The sequence below is a fragment of the Sceloporus occidentalis genome, unplaced genomic scaffold, assembly GCF_023333645.1.
Source record: "Sceloporus occidentalis isolate IW3139 unplaced genomic scaffold, rSceOcc1.0.p SCAF_2, whole genome shotgun sequence".
Taxonomy (NCBI): domain Eukaryota; kingdom Metazoa; phylum Chordata; class Lepidosauria; order Squamata; family Phrynosomatidae; genus Sceloporus; species Sceloporus occidentalis.
Window position 1 is genome coordinate 233,369,195 of NW_028316982.1, and position 25,425 is coordinate 233,394,619.

Sequence of the window (25,425 nt, forward strand, 5' to 3'; positions counted from 1 at the left end):
AAAGTAATGAGTGTTGATACCTTGCACCCCCAGTTTTTTCCAAGGCCATTTTATCTTTCTCACATTTCAGAAGGTCAGTATATGTCAAGCATTATTTGTCAAATTTACTTTCTCTGACAAACAGTATTTCCCATGGTAAAACCCATGATGGTATTTTAGAATGAAGTATAGATCTATATTTAATCCATATTTTCAGCATACGTTTTCTGACATAATTTTATTTTTAATTTTTAGAATTATTATTAAAATCAACATTAGCTTTAATTTTATACCACAGTACTATGGAAAAGCATGACATCCAAATAATCAGTCAAATCCATCTGATTGCAAACATCCCTTTTTTCTCAAGAGTTATCCAGTTTTTAATCCACACTAAACCACAAGCGTGAAAATGTAGTTTCAGATCAGGAAGTTCTTTTATCTTTTATCTTGTCTTTTATCTTGCAATATTTTCTATCTAATTCAATGTATCTTCCCTTCCCAAATAAAATGTGAAATGTCTCTTTGGAAGGAAATATCATTCATAAGAATTAGAATTGCTTGAAACAGAAACATTTTTGCTAAAACATTCATGCTTATAACTGATGGTCTTCTAAGCAGTAATAATTTCAATCTATTTGATTTTTGCATGTTTTAAGCAGTTATTTTAGCAAACAACTTCTTATTCCATCCAAAACAAAGGGAGACAGAGAAAAGCGTCATTCCCTTATTGATAGTATCAGCTAACCCAATCACAGCCCCTTGCTCTTAGCACTGAGATGGTCCGGGCGCGGTGACAGTTCTCCCTCCTCCTTGTGAGGAGCGCGCTTTCCCCGGCAGCTGCTGCCCAGATGGTAAAAGGCACAGGCACAAACACAGGAGCCTCTCAGCTTGGCTTGGAGCTGGTGGTTCCAGGCCAGACCACATAACACCTATTTTGAAAGATCTTCATTGGCTGCCTATTTGCTTCTGGGCTCAATACAAGGTGTTGGTTATGACCTATAAAGCCCTAAATGGCTTGGGCCCAAGGTACTTGAAGGACCGCCTCTCCCCATATAATCCGCCCCGCACTCTCAGGTCGGCAGGGAAGAATCTGCTGGAGGTCCCAACTGCACGTTATGCGAGGACCTCGCAACGGGCCTTCTCTATCTTGGCCCCAAGAATATGGAATAATCTACCGGACGAGCTCCGCTCCACCACATCTTTAGATACTTTTAAGAAGAACCTTAAGACCTTCTTCTTCTCTAAAGCCTTCCCCCCATGAGATGTCATTTTATGTTTCACCCCCTATGTTGACGACCTTGTAATGTTTATGGATTCCCCCACTCAGCTGGCCCTGTGTTGTTATTGTGACTGTTTTTAATTGCTGTTTTAAATGTTCTTATCATGGTGTATTTTTTATCTAAATTCTGTACGCCGCTTTGATCAAAGTTGGAAAAGCGGGATAAAAATAAACTTTTATTATTATTTTATTATTATTACTGTCAATAAAGATAACACCTAAATATAGTATTTAACTTTTCCCCCAAACTTAAATTCTTTTTTAGATCCCATGTTTTTCAGCATCATCACTGTTTTTTCTCTAGTGATTTTCAAGCCAAGTAAAAGCTAATGTTTCAATATTTTCATCAATTTTGATTCATTCCAAATGGGTTTGTAGAATAATTGCTACGTCATTTGCACATGTTCTAATCTTAAACTAGCATTTTTAAAAAAAATTGAATTCCTTGCATGTGATCTTCTTTTCCAGTGGCCTTCATCAACATTTCTAAAGTCAATAAAAAAAGGAGAAAGTGGGCAGCCCCTGATTATATATCACATGTTTTCATCATTTCACCATTTATCAGTATCTGAACTGCTTGTTTTTTATAAATTGCTTTTATCCATGTGATAAAATTTGTATCAAAGTCCATTTTTTCCCGTCACTGTCATCGGCTATGACCAGCTCACATTATCAAATGCTGTCTCAGCATCTTTCATTTTTCAAAGACATAGGCCATGTTAGTCTGGAAAATCAGTATGCAAAGGGATCTTGTTAGCACCTTTGAGACTGACTGAAAGAAAGAAATTGGTAGCATGAGTGTTTGTGTGCTTGTATCTCGTACATATTTTGTCCTGTAGTTGTCTTTTAGGCAAGAATTGATCCTCATTTATCCAGTCTTTCAACATGGTTTTCAATCTAGCCACTAAAATCACCATCATAGGGTGCATTTGTACTGTAGAAACAATGCAGCTTGATACCAGCTTTAACTGCTATATCTCCATCCTACAGATTCCTAAGCTTTGTAGCTTTGAGGCAGCAACACTCTTTGGAAGAGAAGGAGAAAGAGCTAGTAAAACTACAAATCCAATTTATAGGTTAGAGCTACAGCACCTTGATGCACTCCCTTAAAAGTGGGAATATTATTGCTTAGACTGTTCTCCAAGCCACATATCACTTGTACTATAGCATTCCCATATGGACACATAATTAAATAAAGTAATATTTTATCAATAAAAGAAGGACAAAATTTGACCTCTTAATCTGTTTCTTGGCTCATCTATTCAATTTCTAAATCTACTTTTCATCCCATTACACACACACACACACACATAAATGTATATGTATGTATGTAAATATGTATATTCATCCCATTATATCCCATGCTGGCTGGGGCATTCTCAAATTTTTAGTGCAAAAGGTAATTTTTCCAGGTTTGAAAAAATGGCTTATTTTAAGCTTAACACAAAAAACGAAAGCAAAAAAATAAAATAAATATATCAAGTACTATTTCAACCAAAGGGATAGGCAACAAACTTGAAAAATGTTTCCATTTCCTTCCAAACTGCTCCTTTCCTCCACATATCACAATTATCTTCCTGTTTTTCTTTACAACAGGATACCTCATTTTCTAAAAATAAATTCACAATACATTAGAAAAAGGGGGTGGGGGGTGGGGAAAAGGGGAAACAACTGCCATAAAGTGCAAAGCTGGCTGTTATGTAGATGAAAAAGGCAAGTGGGGGGGGGGGGGGGAGGGGATACAAATCTTTAGCTGAAATTGAAACACTAAAATCCAAGCAGCACTTGTGATCAACGCCCTCAGTTCAGCAAAGCCCTGATCCTCAAAACTACTTCAAATGTTACAAAATGCCTACACTTCCCTGAGGGCTATGTGTAGATTTTCATGTGTGATAACACACAAGGGCTTTCACTGTTTGTGTGCAGACCAAGAAACTATGACCATTGTACTTTGGCTCTGAAGCTGATAAACACATAGTGAAGCAATCACTGTGTATCATTAGATTGACAATAGACTGGATACAGTTCTGTTTGGAAAGCAACACTAAAAGAAAAGTGATTTAATCACAATTCCACTATTACCCTTCACAAATAGAAGTGCTCCATATTGTTTTGAAAGGGCATGTGGCTTTTGGCAATAGTGCCTCTTATCAATTGCTTATTTACTTTGACATGCTTCACTACGTCTCTTCAAAAAAAAAACCCTACTTGCAACCTGTGGAGAGTTTTAAAGAATACTCACATTCTGAGTACAGTACATCTGTAGTGTGGGTTGTTCAAATCTCAGACAATACCTGCATATACTAATATTTTCCTAGGTGAGGTTTGAGCATTCATGACAATTAGAAATTGTCTTGGAAGCCCACAAAAAGACAGGTGGCAAACATAATGGTGGCACGACACAAACAGCCCTTAAATTCTACAGAAAATGCCATATTATAACATTTCATTGCTACCCAAAGCAAAAAGAAGAGCAGATCAGCTGTACAGTGAATGTTCTGAGCAGCAAAGGTCATAGATTCATTCCTCAATGTCCCCAGAGTTGGGAAAATCTCTTGTCTGTAACCCTAAAGAGCCACTGCTCGTCATTACACTGGGGAGGACAGGGTGTTAATGCTTGCAAATGGTATTATCGCAGCTTATAGATTTCATATCAGCTAGTTTTACAAATGCATTGCATAGTGTATTTTTCTTGCCAGGCTTTTGAAGGTTGAAATGTTAGTAGTGGTCTTCTTACTGAGTTAGTATGGCCAGAATTCAAGGTACTGGTTGTGACCTTTAAACCCCTAAACAGCTTGGGTCCAGACTATCTGAAGGGCCGTATCTCCCTATACAAGCCAGCCCAAGCACTAAGATCAGCAGGAGAGGGCTTTCTCTCAGTCCCACCACCTTTAAAGATGCAGCTGGTGAGGACTTGGGAGAGATCCTTCTCCATGGCTGCTCCCAGACAGTGGAACTCCCATGGGAAGTTAGGTCACCCCCTTTCTGCTCTCTTTTCAATGGCAGCTGAAGACATTTTTATCTAATAGGTTCAGGCAAAAGTAAACTGCTGTAACTAACTCATCTAAACAGAAGCTGGATGGCAACCTGTCAGAGATGCTTTGATTGAGATTTCCTGCATGGCAGGGGATTAAACGGGATCTCTTCCGACTCTATTATTCTATGATTCTATGATTCTATTTGGACAGGCATTTGGTGGGTGAATTTTACTTGTGTAGTGTGATGGTGATGTCTTAATATTTCAATGTTTTTGTTGTTGTTGTTGTTGCTTTTTTTAACTTGTGTTCTAATGTTGGTAATGTTTAATTATTTATTAACTTTTGTAATCAATGTTTTAGTTCTGTCTTTTTAAATTATTGTAAACCACCTTGAATCTCATTGTGGGAGAAAGGTGGGATATAAACCCTTTAAATAAATAAATGAATGAATGAATAGATAAATAAATAAATAAATAAATAAATAAATAAAATTTTAATTCTTCTGTCTGTGTATGTGTACTGTGTCCTTCAAGTCATCCCCAATTATGGCAAACCTATCACAGGATTTTTGTGGCAAGATTTGTTGAAAGAGGGTTTCTCATTGCCCTCTTGTGAGGCTGAGAGAGTGTGACTTGCCCAAGGTCACCCAATGGGTTTCCACGGTCAAGTGAAGGCCTGAACTCTGGCTTCCCAGAGTCCTAGTCCAACATTCAAATGACTACACCATGCTGGCTCTCACTATTTCTTCAACACTGAAAGAAAATTAAGAAATATTTTAGGACTTGCTTAGCAGCCCTACCCAGCATAGTTAGGAACGCTGGAAGTTGCAGTCCCACAATATCTGGAAGCCCCCATGATTTCCTTCCTGCAATAATACAGGAAAAGCTTCACTGAAGAAACAGCCCTCCAAGAAATGTGTAAAGGAAGCATGAAATACAGTGGTTCAACTGAAATAAAACACAGAAGTTGACGCTGTAAGAGAAACAGAGAGAAAAGTGGTAAAAATAGACCAAGAGGATCCAGAAGAGAGTGCACAGAAAAAATGACAGCAATAAAATGGTGAGAAAGATAAGAACAGAGAGACTGAAATGCCAGCAAAAGGGAACACATGAAAAACTACAGAAGGGTAGATGAATACCATTAAGAGATAGAAGCATAATAGCAGAAGAAAATTATACACCTGCTACAAGCATTTTGAACCAACAGTCAGTTGATTTTCATAGTCTAGAATACCATAGTCTCCACAAACAGTTAAGCAAGATGCGTGAAGAAGAAAAGATGACTAACGTTCTTGCTTTACTTCCCATAATGGAAATTAATATCATAGTCCTCCTTTGTCTTCCTATGGCCAACCTTAATGGCCAGTTCTCTGGGACTATTAGCAGCTTTGTAAGGAAAATACCAATGCAGAATAATCTACAAAGATTAAATGTCTTCCCAAAGAGACCACGTTTTCCAAGAAAATACAGCAGAATATCAATCTGTAAAACCAACCATTTGGAACCTTTGAAATCCAAACCCCTAAAACATTTTTGATAGAGCAGCATGGACATATTAAACAATCCACATAAGCGCATAAATAGTTATAAGGCCAATTAAAAGAAAATCAATTATAACTGATACCCATACCATTCCTATTCAAAAGCAGTCTGTGGTGGAGCTTTTGCCATCTTCAGACTATCGATCAGAAAATTTAGGCCTAAATCCACTGTTAGTTCCAATAAAAGCGGTTTCTGCAGAATTTACAAAAGGGTTGATGTACCACGTTTCCTTTGATTCAGTGGTTTTACTGTAGTTAGGAGTTAACAATTGGAGTTATCAACTGAAAAAAACTATGTAGTAGGACCTTTACTGAGATATGGACCACAATTGCTTTTTCTTGGTCCACTTCTAATTAAGCATTTCTCTATCTTGGAAGCTCTCCCATAGCCTCCTTAACATAGCATCATACAGTGATATATATCCATGATATGCAATGAGATTACATGACCAGGTGGAGGATCCGTTCCGCCCCCGTGTAAAAAAAATACATATGCTTGAGCTCCATTGACAATAATGGGGCTCATGCATGGCATGTTGGTGCGGTGGCACAGTGGTGCACACGCGACATGGGCACACACCCCATTATGGTCAATGGGGCATGCTGCCACTTGCGCCCGCGGGCTCCCACGGGCTCCTTAGCGGCTTTCAGCATATGCTGAAAGCCGCGTGTGGTGTGTCCGCGTATGACACGGGCGCACAGTAGTTACAATGTATCAGATGCTGCCACTGCCTAATCTGCATTCATATCAACTGGGTATGTGAAATGTCAATGGTCGATTGTAGTTCTCAGTAAAACATATTTCCTCAAACTGTAGTTTTCTTAAACATTCACTGCAAAAAAACCGTTTTTTTTAAAATATGGTATCTAAAATATTCCATTAAATTTGTAAGAAAATTGCAGAATCCACCAGGGTTATAAAACACAAGAAAAAAGCAAAAGGAATCAAACCTTCACCATAAAATTCAGCAGGCCCAATACAATGCTTCAAAGCAAGTTTAGAAAAATAGTGTTGCACTGAAACCTTGGGAGATGCAGATTCTTCAGTCTCTACTGAGTCATGAAACTCAGCAGGTGACCATCAGCCAATCTTTATATTAGCCTTGCCTTCTTGTTGCGAAGATGGATTTGGGAGAGCACTATGTACACTGCTTTGAGTTTATTGAAGGAAGGGCAGGATATACTAAGAGTAACTAACAAATATTAAATAGTTATTTAAGCCTGACTAACCACTGATTTCAACCAACCTGAGTGCACTTCAGTCTGTTCTAAAGCATGGTCAATAATAAAATATACTCCCTTGACTCCAGTTTAAACACTGTCAGTTTACAATGCATGTTCAGACACATGACAGCTATAATCCCAAAGGCTTTATGCTAAATAACAAGAAGAAGTATCTTTTTAAAAAATGCTTGAAACAGCAGGATTTTTTTAAAGCTACAATCCCACCCTACGCAATCATATGGCATTGGGGAGGGGTGAGGTAACAAAAATATCAGAAGGTTAAAGGACACAGAATAAAATCATGAATAAAGTTGCATAATTTTTTTTCATTTTCCAACATAGCATGCATGGGAATCAAAACAGTAAACAAAGTAGGCTTAAGGCTTAAGAATACAGTAGCATGCAATTTCCAGGAACAGGAGTAGTATACCAACCAAGAGTCAACCAGGAAACAGTTGCATCCACGTCTCTTTTTTATCTCCCATAAGCTCTGATTTTCTTCATTATATAGAAATGATTCTCATTCATTCATTGCCATTACAATACTGTTCTCATTCTTTCATAACCTCAATTCTTCAAACCCATGGGTGTGCCTGCTTATAGCTAATAACCTACAATATGTCATCCATGAAAGCTGCACTGTGACAGTGCTTCTCAGGCTATCTGATGTGGAGGGCCAGCACCAGTCTATCAGGGACCAGCACTATATTTGGTTATGGTTGTTTCTTTCTTTCCTGAAAAGTCACTGGGGACCAGCAGCCAATGGCTCAGGGACCAGCCCCAGTCCAGAGAGCACCACTTCAAGTAGCATGTCTAAGACACCTCTTCCATATGTTTCCTTGTTTTGTGACTGCTTAAACAGGGATGACTGGAAAGCAGAAAACAGATACTGCATTAAGAATCTCTATATGCAGTTCTGTGCTTCATTTAGAATCATAGAATTGGAAGAGACCACAAGGGCATCCAGTCCACCCCCCTGCTATGCAGGAAATCCAAATCAAATCATCCCCGACAGATGGCCATCTAGCCTCTGTTTAAAGACCTCCAAGGAAGGAGATTCCACTACACTCCGAGGGAGTATATTCCACTGTCCAACAGCCCTTACTGTCAGGAAGTTCTTCCTAATGTTGAGGTGGAATCTCTTTTCTTGTAGCTTGCATCCATTGTTACGGGTCCTAGTCTCTGGCGCAAGTGAAAACAAGTCAGCTCCCTCCTCAGTATGGCATCCCTTCAAGTATTCAAACAGGGCTATCATATCACCTCTTAACCTTCTCTTCTCCAGGCTAAACATCCCCAGCTCCTTAAGTCGTTCCTCATAGGACATGGTTTCTAGACCTTTCACCATTTTACTTGCCCTCCTTTGGACACGTTCCAGTTTTTCAACATCCTTCTTGAATTGTGGCGCCCAGAACTGGACACAATATTCTAGGTGGGGCCTAACCAAAGCAGAATAGAGTGGCACTATTACTTCCCTTGATCTAGATACGATACTTTTACTGATGCAGCCTAAAATTGCATTGGCCTTTTTAGCTGCCGCATCACACTGTTCACTCATGTTCAGCTTGTGGTCTACTTGGACTCCCAGATCCCTTTCACACGTAGTCTCGTTCAGCCATGTGTCTCCCATCCTATATCTGTGCATTTTATTTTTCCACCCTAAGTGCAGTACCTTGCATTTCTCCCTGTTGAAGTTCATTTTGTTAGCTGTGGCCCAACTTTCTAGTTTATTCAGGTCATCTTGAATGTTGATCCTGTCCTCTGGAGTGTTAGCTACTCCTCCTAATTTGGTGTCATCTGTAAATTTGATAAGAATGCTCCCAATTCTGTCATCCAAGTCATTGATAAAGATGTTGAATAGCACTGGGCCCAGGACAGAGCCCTGTGGGACCCCACTGGTCACTTCTCTCCAGGATGAAAAGGAGCCATTGTTGAGCACCTTTTGCATTCGGTCAGTCAACCAATTACAAATCCATGTAACAGTTGCCTTGTCTATCCCACTTTTTATAAGCTTGTTTACAAGAATGTCATGGGGAACCTTGTCAAAAGCATTACTGAAATCAAGATATACGATATCCATAGCATTCCCTTCATCTATCCAGCTAGTAATTTTATCAAAGAAAGAGATTAGATTTGTCTGGCATCTGAAAGTGGTGTGATATCTGTTCATGATTCACTTGAATTTAAAAGACTGGAAGCAAGTCAAGGGAAGCACTCTGAGGAAGTCCTCAGGCAATTTATTTGTAGGAAAGCCAGCTTCCCCTATTTCCTGGCATACTTGGAAATCACTGAAGTAAAATTTCCATGTAGCTGTACCATATGGAACTGTTATAGCCCATTCTCAGACCTAACTGCTACTTGCCAAAAGGCAATTAGTCAACAAACCATGTCAAACAGAAACATGTGTGCTTTCCCAAAGGCTAAAAGGAGCCTGTCAATGCTGCATGTCTATTTTTCTAGAACTGTATACCACATACCAGAATACTGAGAAGCAGCTATTAAACTTTACGTGTTGACTCACATCACAAGCTGGGCTCACAGTTACCTGTTACTGAATTAACTTCTAATACTGAAAGACCATGCAATTTTCTGAACAGAAATTAAACTGAAATTACTAGAATTAGTTCAACACAAGGCTGTATTTACTTACTTAACTTTTAACTGGCCCCTCAGTGCCACAGTACTTTACACAGGGTACACAAGGTCTATAAATGTCAACTTTTATAGAAAACGAACTACTTTTCTTTGTATACATCCAAATATATATTTCTTTCCTATACAGCCAAACAGAGCATGCTACCTTCTTTTGTGCAAGAGGGCAAGACTATGCATGCTGAAGAGGTCAAAATTCTGTACCAGGTTTTTAAAGAAGAGGAAAAGTCAGAGATGAGAGAAGAGAAAAGGGGGCACAGCAGAAGGAAAGAATGAACATTCAGTGTTCCACGTTTACACACGAGCCAGCCCACAAACTTCCATGGCTGCATTTCCATTTTTGGACTTCAGCTATGCACCTCTAGTGCTACAAACTCTGACTCCTTTGGTTGTGGTTTTACCCACTGGCCACTCAGGAGTTCAACAGATTTTTCCTGTGGGTAAACAGTCCAACATAGAAATCTAAGTTACCACCACCACTTCCATAAAGACTAGAAATGTGTTTTTTAAAATAACCTAATTCTGGGATGTAGTAATAAATCCTAAAGTTATATGGCATTAATGCAATCTACTCAAGAGTTGTATTAAATCTTCTCTCCCCCTCTCAACTGTTTCTCCCATATCAATAATTATTGTCAGAGGCCTTTAGTGCTATTTTCTGGCAGAAAGACAGACTATGGCCTGTTACAGACTACCAAAATAAAGCTGCTTTGGGTCTCTTTGGAGGTAAGCTATTTAAATAATGCATGCACCCTAAGAATCCAGAAGCTGTACCAAAGCTTCACTCCAGTGGTTAGGAATGGAGTGTGGCTTTGGTGCGACCTCCGGACTCTTAGGACCCATGCGTCATTTAAATAGCATACCTCCAAAGAAACCCGAAGCAGCTTTATTTTGGCAGTCTGTAACAGGCCTATGTGTTTAATAAGCGCGTGCACACACACACACACACACACACACTTCTATCCTTACATTCTTTTATTCTTTTTTTTAATTTCAAATAATTGTATTTTTTTAACTACAAATGCTTCCACTGCCTTGCAAATATAATACTATATTCCACTCACCTCCCTTTTTCTCTCCCTTCCACCAGTTCTGTGAACCTAAAAATGTACCACTTTAAGGAAAAGTATCACATATCCTTGTATGTCTAGTTTACAACATTTAAGTGCCATAGTACCATCAGAAAAAACACATGGAACATATGTGAAGAGCAGCACACATTCTCCTCACTTCACTTGCAGAGTGTGAAGTGGACATTCAAAGCCTTTGTCCAACTATTCCAGCTCTTGTATGGCAATTGGGCACCCCTGAACTCGCCCACCACCACTGCCTTCTTTCCTTTCCTATATGTATTAGCATAATCTCAGAGCTGCTCTGCTTACCGTTTGCTAAGGAAATAAAAACTTACAGTGGCCACCGAATAATTCATTCCAGATTGTGCTTCCAGTCTATCCCCTATAGCCTGGATAATCTGAAGCCTTCATATAGTGCTAGAAAAAGCGGGAAACAATTTCTCTTCAGATTCTTTTCTTCAACATTGTACTGATACAACACACATCAAGTGCTTTACATCATCACATTGTCCTTTTCCTCTACAAAATGCTGCAAATGTTGCCCTGAGGACATGTGTTCATAGATGATTAAGAACTGGCTAACCTACCCAGGAGGGGAAGCTAGTCATCCCATGAACTACCAGGGAAATTTATTATGCAATTTACGTTTCAGTTCAGTGCTCTTTGATTATTTACTCATTTTAACTTTCACAATACTCAGAAAAACTGACTATATTTTAAAATCTGTCCTGACACTAAATACTTTTGCATAGAAGCAGAGTTCAAAACTGTGTAGAAAACACAACTGCCTCCACTCCTATTACTCAGGAATATCCTGCCATTCCTTCCATAAAAGACTTGGGAGTTTCTCACAAGGGAGAGAAGTGCCCAAATCCCGTGGATAAATGGGGTTTGAATCTGTGAATATCCCGCAAGAGTGGGATTGCTTTCAGATGACGTTGCTCGGCTTTGGCATTAACCTGACATTAATCTGTGCAAAAAGCAGCAAAATCATACCACTTTTTAACTTCAAGAAAATCCCAAAGTTAAAAGCGGCATGATTTTGCCACTTTTTGCACAGGTTAATGTCGGGTTACTGCCAAAGCGCCCCAACATGTTTGAAAACAATCCCGCTCTTGCAGGATATCCACAGGATTTAAACCCCGTTTATCCACCAGATTTGGGCGCTTTGTATCCTGTGTGATAAACTGCTTGGAAAAACAGATTCACATGTAACCATCATTTAGCACTACATGCATGAGCATAAATAAACATTAACAAACTATCTGGCACATGTGCTTGCCCCTCCTCCCCTCTTCTGCTCCTGTATGAATGGGAGGGTAACATCCCCGAGTTTAATTAACTTTCAGTAAAAGGTTTCATAGTGGATCAACACAAACTCTGATCAGTTACTAAACAAGACAGCCAAAGCCCCACTCCCATCCCTTAGCCATATGGCTTCACTTGGGTTCCTTTGGGCTAATGCACACAGCATTAAATTCCATTTAACAAACAAGCTCAACAGCTGTAATATTTTTAAATACATTGAATAGATGTTTAAAGCTGCTGTTCACAACTTAAACTGAGATCCATGTAATAGAGAGGATCGTTTTTTTAAAAAATAGTATGTACATAATTCTACTGCAGATCTATCTCAAATACAGGTTTTTCTACTGACAGTAGCAGACATGAGTTAGAATTGAATGTGCGCTCTCTCCCCCCAGCCCTTTTGGTTTTAGAAGAGGCCTTTTTGTATAGTGCCCAATCAACCAGTAAAGGAGCTTTGTCAGGCCTATATACATATATGCTATGTACTGAGGTGCATCCACTCCAGAGACCACCATCACACTAACAAAAAGAACAAGCAGTGTTCCTGCAAAGGTTAGAGCCCAAATAGGAAGGGACCTGGACTGGACCCCTCAACTATGCTAGCCCAGAGTAATGTAGACAATCTTTCATTGGTTAATTACCAAAAACATAAGATCTAACAGGACCCCTCCCCCCCAAAAAAATCAGCACACCTGCCTCTTCATATTAGTAGCAGCCACTTTGGGTTCCAATTTTAGGAGAAAAGAGGGATACAAATTAATATAAGAAATAAATGTTTTGTCCAGCATGGTTTTGGAAATCCCTCTGAAGCAGCCAATCTATCATTATCGCTTTGCTTTGCTTTGTTAACTGCCTTCCAGAACACCTCAAATCATGGCCACCTATGAATGATACATCTCCAAAAACCCCTACTCTCAAGCCTCTCTACTCAGATGCTACAGGTTTAGGCCCATAACCTCTCTGATCGAGTCCAGCCATCTGACATGCATTACTCGCCTATTCTTCCCCAACCCCAAACAGGATTGGCTCAATATAAAGTCAAAGGCTTTCATGGCCAGCATCCATAGTTTTTTTGTGGGTTTTTCGGGCTATGTGGCCATGTTCTAGCAGAGTTTCATTCTGAGTTTGCCAGCATCTGTGGCTGGCATCTTCAGAGAATGCTTTGCCTGGAAAAAGTTGGTTGTATATATACTGTGAATGCAGGAGTGATTTGCATGTGCATTGTCCTGTGTTAATGGCCAGCCTCAGGCTGGGAGGCTAATGCAAAAGAGGATTAATGTCTGAGGATTGGTCCTTTACTTACAGAGAAATTTATTACAGTGCTACCTCGGGTTACGAATTTAATTCGTTCCGCGGCGCCGTTCGTAACCCGATACATTTCGCAACCCGAAAAGGCGCTGGAAAGCCGCTAGCCGCGCTTCCGATTTGAATTTCGCGCCGAAACGCGCCGAAATTAATTTCGTAACCCGAAAAATCTTTCGTTACCCGGAACAGTTTTTTTAAATCTAACTTTTTCGTACCCCGGAAATTTCGTAACGCGGTCAATTCGTATCCCGGGGTACCACTGTACTCTTATTTACACTGCCTACAAATATTGAGTCAAGGCGTGTTACAAGGCTGCCATCTCTAAGTACTGTCTGAAATACACATTGATACATGAGCTGTGGAAATGTGACACTGTATATCTAAGCCAAATTTACTCAACTTTCTCATACAGCATATATAGCCTTCCTGCTTGCAAAGGAAACCATGACAATGAGTTAGCTTAGCAGAAATTAGCCTCCACCAAAAACAACTGAGCAGATGTACCTAGCTAGAGATTTTGCCAGTAAGTAGTGTGAAACCTTTAATTCAACCTCCCCCAAGGTGGTGCCCCACAAATGTTTTCCATTATAACTCCTATTGACCTAACATGGCCAACAATGAGCTATCATAGGAGCTGAAGTCCAAAAAGTTTGGAGATCACACAGCATCAGAATGACTCAATTTCTCTCATTCATTTCCTTGCCTTTCCTAGAGGTTTCATGGCTTTCCCTCATACTCAGAAAATAATTGTGCATAACTATGCAGAATATTATTTTTTTAAAAAAGCATTTAGGGATTTGGTTATCCGAAAGTAATATAAATTTGTTCAAAAACAACTATAAAGCAACATGGCAAAAAATAGAGAAAGACCTGAAACACTGGAACACATATAAATTATCATTACTGGGCAGAATAGCTGCAATAAAAATGAGTGTCCTACCAAGATTTATGTTTCTGTTTTTAAATCTGCCAATTATTCTAAATGAAAAAATGTTTGAAATATGGGAAAGAGGAATATCGAATTTTGTGTGGAGAGGAAAGAAGGCTAGAATACAGTTAAGAATACTGAAAAAAGAGAAAGATCTAGGAGGGTGTGCTTTACCGGACTTAAAATTGTATTATAGAGCATGTAGCATGCTATGGATTCAAGAATGGAGAATGTTAGAAGATAAAAAATTACTGAATTTAGAAGCAACCAATATTAAAAATGGATGGCATGCTCATCTACAGTATTCTAAAGAAATAATGGATAAAAATTTAACATATAATAAGGAATACAGTAAAGAAAAAGTTTTATAGAGGAATACCAGCATGGATCTCAATAGAAGTAGCTTTTTCCATTGGAAGGTGGGAAGGAAAAGACAGCTGGATCAGGTATAAAGATTTATTAACAAAGGACGAATACGGTAATATGAAACTAAGATCAAGAGAAGATTTAAAGGTTAATGGGGAAAATATAACTTGGTTTGGATACTTACAAATCACACAAAGATACAAAAAAGACCTAAACAGGGAAGGTTTTGAGAAAGAGCTGAATGAATTAGATAAAATAATATGGAAAAAAGACAAGGGGAAGATCTCTAGATTATACAAGTCACCACGTATATGGTAAAATGGGCACAGGAAATAGGGCATGAAATATCATTAGAAAACTGGGAACGTGCATGGGAAAAGTCCTATAAATTTACTGCATCACAAGACCTCAGAGAAAATTACATCAAAATAGCAAATAGATGGTATTACACACCACTAAAGATAGCAACACAATATAATTTAAAAGATAATAGATGCTGGAAGTGCCATAAAGGAAAAGGTTCTTACCATCATATGTGGTGGTCCTGCCAAAAAGCCAAAAACTTCTGGTGTAAAATACATAAGAACATACAAGAAATATGTGAAATACAATACCCCTTAACCCCAGAGTTATATTTGCTAAATATGACATCTTTTCTGGGTGAAATTTTAGAAAAAGGATATTGGAGAATTATACTTTACCTAATCATAGCAGCTAGAATACTACTGGCAAAAAATTGGAAGTCGGATAATATACCAAAAGTATAAGAGTGGTTACAGAAAGCCATAGAATATAAAGACATGGATATATTGGCAGCATTAATCAATTATGAATCAAGAGAAAAAAGAGAAACTGAATGGGAACCAGTCATAAGATATTGGAAGAAATATGTGACATAAAAGACATAAAAGACACAAAAGAGGTAATTTTGTTTCAATAATCTTAGTTAAACTAACTTTATGGCTCAACCCCTTACGTCTATATAGAATAATACAATGTAAGAGAATGTATATATAATATGGATGGATGGAAATATGTATGGTTTAATGGAAGATTTGTATATGGTTACAGCATATTGAAGATCAATATGTAATATTTAAAGTCAATGTAGAATGGAAAATATGAAAACTAATAAAAAATAATAATTAAAAAAAGGTTTTAGACATTTCTAGTTCATGCTGCAGTCTTAAGTACATTTCCTTGAAAGCTATATCCTATGGAAACTACTGTAATTTGCTTCTGAGTCAATATATTTAGTCTTGAACTTGGAAGTTTAAAACCATGTTTTATTACAGTCAACCCTCCATTTTCACGGGGGATCCATTCCGGACGCCCGCGCCCCCCCCCCCCCGCAAAAACAATGACTTGCCTATATTCAAGTCCCATAGGTTTGAATAGAGTGCATGCCTGCGTGTGTGCATGGGGAACACACCGTGGGAGTGCACCCCATTAAAAATAATGGAAGTCACCCCTCCATGAATATTCAAGACCACAGACCTCAAGTCCGCAAGAAAGGAGGGGCAACTGTATTAGTATGTAGAGAGATCTTGTAATACTTTTTACACTAACTGAAAGAAAGAAGTTGGCAGCATGAGCTTTCTTGGACTTCAGGCTACTTCCTCGGGTGCATATGGTGGAGTGGAAGCCAGGGACAGGCATGTATACCTTATACTGTATATACACATGTGTGTGTGTGTGTGTGTGTGTGTGTGTGTGTACACATACATACATACCCTCATTATACAGTGGACCCTTGTTATACGCTGGGTTTTGGTTCCAAGATCCCCCATGGACAACAAAATCCATGGATGCTCAAGTCCCATTAAATATAATGACGTAGAAAAATTGTGTCCCTTATAAAAAATAGAAAATCAAGGTTTGATATTTGAAATTTATACTTTTTTGGAACATTTTCAAACCATGGATGCTTGAATCTGTATATAAGAAATCCGTGTATAAGGAGGGCCAACTGTATATATCTGTCCCTGGCTTCCACTCCACTAAATACATCTGAGGAAGTAGACTTTAGTCTACGAAAGCTCATACTGCCAACATCTTTCTTTACGTTAAGTCTCAAAGGTGCTACAACATCTCTCTACACACTGATTCTACAGACTAACATGGCTATATCTTTGAATTCTTTTATTATTTATTATTTATTATATATTTTATATTATTTTATACTTCAGAGCTTTAAACTAACCCATGTCAAAGGACTTACCTGGAAGCTTATACCTGGTCAACTTCTCTGGAAGCTGAACTGAAATAATCTGGCTTCCAAAGAAATGAACTGCGGGTGAGAAAGTACACAAAGCCAGGGAAACAAGCCAATTCATGCCATGCTTACCATTTCGGCCAGGTGTGTGTTGTGTTTATGCGTTATACAAAATGTGCACCTAGCATAAATAGGGGCAAAGTCCTCATTCTCAGAGGCATTGACCATAAAGATTAGAAAGATGATAAAGGCAAGTGTATACAGACATACACAGGGGCTGGGAAAGGAAATGGCCAGTATTTAACTTTTAAGACAGGATGCATAAATCGATAGCTTTGGTTCTTACTGGCTTTGACTTCCATATAAAATGGCACATAGCTCTAGACCCCATTTTACTATGGAGACTCCAAAGCCCATAATTCTTCCAGCTATTTGCAGAGGCTCCCTTTGGGAGGAGGAAATGTGGTTTTAAAAGCCTAGGAAGAAAAGTAAAGACTGGTAGGGTGCCACACTAAAAGATGAAAAGAAAGGACTTGTGGACTAAAAGTCGATCCAGAAGGCAAGCAAATGTCAGTAATGCCATCTCATTCTTGTCTAGCTGTGTGTTTTGGATCTGCACTGTATAAATAATCTGGTTTGAGACCACTTTAACAGCCATGGCTTCATGGTATGGAACTGTGGGAATGGTAGTTTGTTGTGGCACCTCTGGTGCCACAACAAACTACCATTCCCACAATTCCATACCATGGAGCCATGGCTGTTAAAGTGGTCTCAAACCAGATTATTTATAGTTTGGATGCAGCCTTTATTTGAACATTTTCAGGGACGGAGGCCCAAGGTCAGCCTTTGTGGCATATTTCCCCAACGAAGAGAGGAAGGAAGTCTGTCATGCCTCTAAGAAAGAGTCCATTTCCCTTTGAGGCCTTTTAAGCCTCTTCTTTTCCAGAAAGGTGCAGCCTCAGCATATGAACTAAAACTTGGGGACCTTCCCTTTTGGTTTGTTGAACATCTACTCCCAGAATCCTTCACTGCGAGGATGATGAAGGAGAGGTCCTTTTCCCTTCCCTCAGCTCTAGACAAGATTCTTCCTACACTTTCCAGCAAAGGAGAGGGGAAAGGGGAATCACACACACACACACACACACACACACATATATATATATATATGCTCTTCCCTGAGAGAAAGTCCCTGTCTGTGTTGTTTGCTATGTCTCCTGAGCAAATCCAATGGAGGAGTTTATATGGCGCTAAGCTCCAGAGCATCTCTAAGGAGCAGTTTCCTCTTGAGGGAGGGGGCATCCACACGGCAGAAATAACGCAGTTCGACGCCACAGAATCCTGGGAATGTGCAGTTTTGGAAAGGAGTTGCGAAAGGGTTGTGTAGTTTTCCAACTCGCAACCTTCCATAGCCTTGAGCCAGAGCAGTTAAAGCGAGGCCAAACCGGGTTATTTCTCCAGTGTGGATGCAGCCTGTAGTCCCAAGACTTCTGGGCCCCACAACAAACTCCAACTCCCAGAATTCCATAGCAAAGAGACAGACAAAGAGTTAAAGCGCGGCCAAACCGGATGATCTCCCCAGTGTGGCTGCCCTCCCCATCCTCCTGGCCTCACCTTGCCCTTGGGGCGGCCGTCGCCGGTCCTTTGCCAAGCTCCAGCGTGGCTGCGCCGGGAGGGTCCCGCGTGGCTTCCTCTGCAGCTTGGCGGCCTCAGTCTCTGGCCCCAAGGGAAGGGAAGGGAAGGGAAGGGGCCTCCTGGGGCCCAGAGGCCGGAGTGGGGCGGCAGGAAGCAGGGCGAGTGGTGGTGGCCAGAAGGAGAGGGAGAAGCAGGGAGAGGAAGAGGAGGCCCCGCCTGTGGCCACTGCCCACCACTTCGAGGTAAGGCCGGGGAGAAGCCCTCCAGCTCCCCACACAAATGCCCAGAACGCGCCCTAGGAAGGGAGGGAGGGAGGAGGGAGAGGATTGGAGGAGAGGGAAGGAAGGAACTGGATTTGCTCTTGCCGTCCTGTGAGGCTGAGAAAATGTGACTTTTCCAAGGCTAAGGAATACTCCTTGCCAGTTCCTTCCTCTAAAACATAGCTTACATCACCTGGTATTCATCGGTGGGCTTCCATCCAAGTACTAACCAGAGCTGACCCTGTTTAGTTTCCAAGAGCAGATTTGGGGGGGGGGGGCGTCTAGGTGCCTTTAGGCTGTTTCTTGTTGGCATATGCCTTCACATTGGTTTCTGATTTATGGCAACCCTAAGGCTTTTGTGGGCAAGATTTGTTCAGAGAAGGCTTGCCATTGCTTTCCTGAGGCTGAGAGGGTGTGACTTGCCCAAGGACACAAACAGTTCCATGGCCCAGCAGGGAATCAGACCTTGGTCTCCTCCAGAGCCCTGGTCCAACCCTCCAAACACTGCGTCAGGCTGGCTCTCTCTTTCGGCCTTTAGTCTCTAATAATCCGGCCCTGTTGTTCCTGTCTTAATCCCACAGATTAACCAAAATGGGGGGAAAGAAAAAGAGGCCCATTTTCACAACCCAAGAAACAGTAACCATGCTGGCTGGAAAATTCTGAGAGTTGCAATCCAAAGAAGTTACATTGCCATGCTTTGCCTTCCCATTCCCACCCTCTGTACAGACTCATTGCTTAATATGAATGTTAAAACTCAAGGTGATTTTAACAGCCATTTGTTAATTGCACTTTAGAACAACAAAGCAAGGCAGATTTTTAGTCTCATTCGCATCTGATTATGATAATAAATCCTGGGACAGAGGCAGAGGAGCTATTAGTATCTGCTGGGATAGGCCCTTGGTATCAGCTGGGATATCAAAATCTGTGGGTGCTCAAGCCCTATTAAATACAGTGGAGTAGTAAAATGATATCCCTTGTATCAAATGGCCAAATTAAGCTTTGCTTTTTGGAATGTATATTTTTAAAAAATATTTTCATTCCTTAGTTGGTTAAATCCATGGATAAAGAATCCATGCATACACAGGGCCTACTGTAGTACAGTACATCAAATTTAAGGAATGGAAAGGGCACAAAGTCTTATCCTATAATATAGCTAGAGAGCCAGCCTCGTGTAATGGTTTCAGCATTGGACTATGACTCTGGAGGCCGGGATTTGAATCCTGACTTGGCCATGTAAAACTACTTGGTGACCTTGGGCAAGTCACACTCTCTCATCATCACAGGATAATAGTGCCAAACCCCCTCTGAAGAAACTTACAAGAAAACCCCATGATATGTTCCCCTTAGGGTCACCATAAACTGAAAATGAGTTGAAAGCAAACAACAACAACAACATATCTGCTGGTCTTTCATATGCCATAAGATATTGCCCATGGAAGTGGTTGGTAAGTGCCTTGCTTGTGACTGTTGGCATTCTGCATTAAGACTCATGGCAAGACTTACCATTAGACAAAGTGAGGTGAGTACCTTGGGCAGCAGATGCTGGGGGGCAAAAGTAACAACCTCTTAGCTCCTCTTCTTGAATTTCGTGACCTTTCCTCCCCGCTTGGTGAACAAGGTTGTGTCCATGCACACATGCTCAACCCCATGATAGCCTTGTGACACCAGTTAAACTCAGAATGCTTCCAAACCATCTGTGGCCATCTGTGATATTCTAGATGCTTTTGACTTAGCACTCCCATCAACCTCAGACAACATAACCAAGTCAGGGATTATGGGAGTGACAGTTCAATAATATGTGGAGGGGCACATTGATCCACTGTTGTTCTAATCTATGAAAAAGACATCTCTCAGACTACTATGACGATGCTACCACTTTAAATCTATGAAACAGTCTCTGCTTCCTTAATGGTGTGTGTGTGTGTGTTTATGTAGACACCAAACCTAATTTCACACTGGCTCTCTGTGCTGTAAATTGCTCCTCAGCTGCAGCAGCTTTTATGTAATCATATTTAAACCAAAAGCCACATGATCATTTGACACCTACGTTCACACTAGTGCCAAAAACAGATTTGGCAGGGAAAAGGAGAGATGAAACCATGATTGGGGACAGGGAAACAACCAAGCACAGAAAATTCAAAGACTAGCCACTATCATGGGACCTCACAAATCTAGGCCCTGAAATATATCAATTAGGCCCTTTTGTCATATATCCATGTTTGAAGTTAAAAGCCTGAAATCTGCTGACTTGAATAGCCTGAGGGCTAAACAGCACATGATATGGGAAAATCATGTTTGAGTTTCCTGACATTACTTTCTTTGGCTAAAAGAAGATGGGTGGAGAGGCAGAGGTGGACTGAAGTCATGGCATAAAAGGGTATTTTAATCCTTTGACCCCATGTCAGCTCCTTCTCACAAATTACCCCCTCCTCCTCCCTTATTTTAAATATATAATTAGGAATACAGAAGGGGCATGCTAAAAGATCACTATATTAAGTTAAAGGCTGCTCTGTCACTTCAAACCAGCACCAACCTTTAGCCATTCGGCTGAGGAGAAGTTTAAATAAATGCATAACGGATTTATGCATTGTGCACAGGTTCAAGTTCACACAGATCACCAGGTTCCCAGGTCTTAGATTTCCATGTTCTGTGTATCTGCTTCCAATCAGATGGTTTGTGATAAGGTGGTCACTAGTAAGGAATGAAAAATAAATAAATAAATAAATAAATAAATAAATATGCATTGTATGAAAACATGAAGAGTAATAGATAAACTTTAGATTTAAAAAGAATCCATGTCTCATGTTTCTGTTTATTCTAGTTTCTGAACCAACTATCATAATTGTAAAGCAGTGTAATTTTATACATATCCATTCAGAAGTACCATATATACTCGACTATAAGTCAACCTCATGTATAAGTCAAGGGCATGTTTTGGGGCCAAAATTATAGAATTTAATATGACCTGTGGATAAGTCCAGGGTTAAAACCTAGGGGCATGTAACAAACAATGTAAAAAATGAAGCAAAGGAAAACAATGCCAAAGAATTTACAAAATTCCTGCAGGAATAACTGTTTATGTTCATGCTAAAGGCTAGATGGATGAGACAATAGAGGGAATTAATGCTTCCATGACAGATTGCACTCTTGCCTTTCACCAGGGGATGGTTCCTTTTTTCTTTTTTCATTGTAAGAGTTAAAGTACAGTACTCACATTTATCCACATATAAGTCGACTCAGATTTTTGGAGTCAATTTTTTGACTAAAATTTCTACACTTATATATGGGTATATACAGTAAATCTAATTAAGTTCAATGCAGCTTATTACCAGGTAAATATGTAAAGGACTGTCACCTGAAACATAAAACTTATAAACAAAGTCTTCAAAAAATAATTCTGTAACCTTTTCAATGGAGCAGATGTCCCAGGGTTTAATTAAAATTTCTCTCTATCGCTGAGGAGTTGCTAAAATCATTAAATATTTTTCAAAGTATGTTGACCCACATTCAGAAAACAATGCAGGTCTTCTGCTTTAATATCCCGTCATATCATGTATTGGAATCATTTTACCCTGTGCCAAACTGCATACTGAAAAGTTGTTGCACATATATTTACAAGGAACACACACACACACACCATAAATCATAACATTGAGAGAAAAAGGCAGTGTGCAACCAAATGGTTTTCCTTGTCCTTTGCTGATTAATTCTACACTGACAGCACAATCTCACTTGAGCTGCTGAATAGAAGATATGTGGGAAGTTTCCTTATGCTAAATCAGATTGGTGAACCGTCTGTCTCAGTATGGTCCACTCTGGTTTCGAGCAGTTCTCCCAGGTTTCAGACTGGAGTCCTGCCCAGTCCGACTTGGAATGGCCAGGAATTACCTCCAGGTCCTTTTTTGTTTAAGCTATGTCTTTCAACACTGAACTAGAACCCTTCCATACTTTGTTTTTTTTAAAAAAAAACAAAGCTATTAAAGGGCATTCACATTACTGAAATCATAAGCCAGGAGTGATTAAATGTGGCTTGTGAACCACATACAAGGGCTGTTTTCATGGATCTCAGAGCCTGCAATTTTTTTTAATGCTCCCAGCTATCAACTGAGCAATGTGGGAGACATTGTTGGCATATTTTTACCTCCTAAACTGTTTTATACTCAAGATAAGCCTTTTCTCAATTTCCAGATCACTTTAGAGATGGGAAGGCCCATGGAAAATTTTTCCTGAATCATGCTAGAATAAAATATTCCATAATTGATTTTCTTCCTGTTTTCATTTTTTTTTTCTTATTTTTTCTCAGATTTCCCCCCCATTTTTTCCTAGGGAATTCACACTTTTACAAGGCTTGCAGAACATTTTCAGTCAATAAAAGTGTAAACAACACCAAACACATATTTTAAAGTGTAAGTGGTTAAATGCAAATAATTGGGGAAAGTGTATAGAAACTAGGTCTAAAACAGATTGCAGTAATCATTTTGAGACCACTTTAAATACCCTGGCTCAATGCTAGGGAATTCTGAGAACTATAGTTTTGTGAATCATTGAGCCTTCTCTGTTAGAAAGCTCTGGTACCACAGCAAACTGCAGTTCCCAAAATTCCCTAGCACTGAACGTTAAAGTGATCTCAAGATGGAATATTTCTTCAATCTGCTTTGGCCCATACTTAAAGTGATGTAAATTAGGTAAACTGCATGAATAAATACACAAATTTCAGTATGGAAAGAAAACACACAAGTCTCACAACATGATATAATTTTTTTTTTGTAGAATTTGGTAGAATTTGGAGAAAGGTAGAATTTGGAGAAAATCAACAAAATCAATTGACAGTTTTTTGTGGGTTTTTGGGCTATGTGGCCATGTTGTAGAAGAGTTTTTTCCTGATGTTTTGCCAGCACCTGTGGCTGGCATCTTCAGAGAATGCTGGCATGGAAGTGAGTGGGATATACACACACACACACACACACACACACACATGGTGTGACCTTTGGTTGGAAAGAAGGCATTTATATGTTAATCTGTGTATTGTTCTGTTGTTGAATGGCAAGGCCTCGGTATCAATCTAATTAGCGATCCATTGTCTGCTGGGAAACCCCCTGACCCTGGGTGAAGTTTATTTGCATGTTTTGAGTTTTGATTTTGGTGTTTTTGAGGACTAGTAGCCAAACCTTGTTTACTTTGGGCATTTCTTCTTTCCTGTTGAAGTTGCCCTGGTGTTTGTGGATTTCAGTGGCTTCCCTGTGCATCCTGACCTGATCATTGTTGCCATGGTCCAGAATTTCAGTGTTTTCAAACAGCATTGTATGCCCAGGATGGTTTACAAAGTGTTCTGCTACTGCTCATTTTTCTGGCTGGCCCAGTCTGCAGTGTCTCTTGTGTTCCTTGATTTGTGTTTGAATAGTGTGTTTAGTGGTCCCTATGTAGACTTGTCCATAGTTGCACGGTATGCGATAAACTCCTGTGGCTGTGACAGGGATTTTCTTGGTTGGTTTGTAGATTGTTTGGAGATTGTATTTTCTCACCCGTTTCCCTATTCTGTCTGTGACTCCTTTGATATATGGTAAAAATACCTTCTCTTTGGGTGGTCAAAGGAATTACCATCTCTAATATCTAATATTGCCATCTCTAATATCTAATATTTAAACATTGCTATCATGTCATTTCTTATTCAGTCTGTTCAAAAAAAGTGTGCTGCTCAAAAGGGTGAACTGTGAATAAGGCTGACATGAATGGTCTGTCTAACATTAACTTCAGATTATCTTCATGCCATATTGACCTTTCACTGTTAATTAAGACCATCGCATACAGCAATTAGTCTTACTTTTTGCATCTTTATAGTCTTTAATGTGGTATTGCCCAGGGCTGCATGCAGCCTTGCGGAAGGATCCAATGTGGTCTTGGAACCCCTTTGATTTCCCAAAAAAACCTCACAGAATTGACCATCCCTTTTTTTAGCCAAGCACTCTTTAACACTAAACAACTATAGAGCCCAAACAGACAGGCTAAAATAAAGTTGCTTTGGGCCATTTTGGAAGTGTGCTGTTTAAATGAAGCATGGATCCTAAGAAACTGGAAGCTGCACTAAAGCCACACTCCAGTCCTAAGGACTGGAGCACAGCTTTGGCGCAGCTTCTGGCCTCTTAAGATGTGTGTGTCATTTAAACACCATACCTCCAAAGTGACCCGAAGCAGCTTTATTTTGGCCTGTCTTTTCTATAGTGTTATATTTACCTGCCATGGCTTTTAACTGCCATTTAACTGTTACCCTATGGAATCCTGGGATTTGTAGTTTGATGAGGCACTTGGGCTCCCTGACAAAGAATCTAAGCATCTTGCAAACCTCACAATTTCATAGAATGGGACCATGACAGTTAAAGTGAAATCACAGTGCTATTTTTAGCAGATAAATATGCTAACTTAAACTATCATGCAACAAAATATGATAACATCTATTGAAAGATTTTGTCACCTACACTGAAACAGAAAGAACACCAGCAAACACACGCATAAACCTTGCCCCAAAGGTTATTGTGACTTCCATCACTTTCAGTCACCAAAATTGAGGTTATGATGGCATGACTGTTGCTTTACAGAGGAGCCAAAAATGGCTAGTGAGGCCTCTGGGTTCTGGAATATACTCACCTCTGTCTTGAACTAATAGGAAACATATGGAGAGCTGCTTTTGT

General features: G+C 39.8%; 1 protein-coding gene across 2 annotated transcripts in view; it reads right to left on the minus strand.

The window, feature by feature from the left end:
• The window catches only part of ST3GAL6 (ST3 beta-galactoside alpha-2,3-sialyltransferase 6), a 69,377-nt gene extending 43,952 nt beyond the window's left edge, over positions 1-25,425 (minus strand). The window contains exons 1-2 of one of the 2 annotated variants that reach the window (XM_089512416.1): positions 25,382-25,425; positions 21,273-21,430 (exon numbers count right to left, since the gene is read on the minus strand). In XM_089512416.1, the coding sequence (XP_089368542.1) occupies positions 21,273-21,430; positions 25,382-25,407 (184 nt within the window). In that variant the 5' untranslated portion in view covers positions 25,408-25,425. Of the gene's footprint in view, positions 1-18,458; positions 18,718-21,272; positions 21,431-25,381 lie in introns of those variants that run through there. The other variant, XM_089512419.1, reaches the window with a different exon arrangement.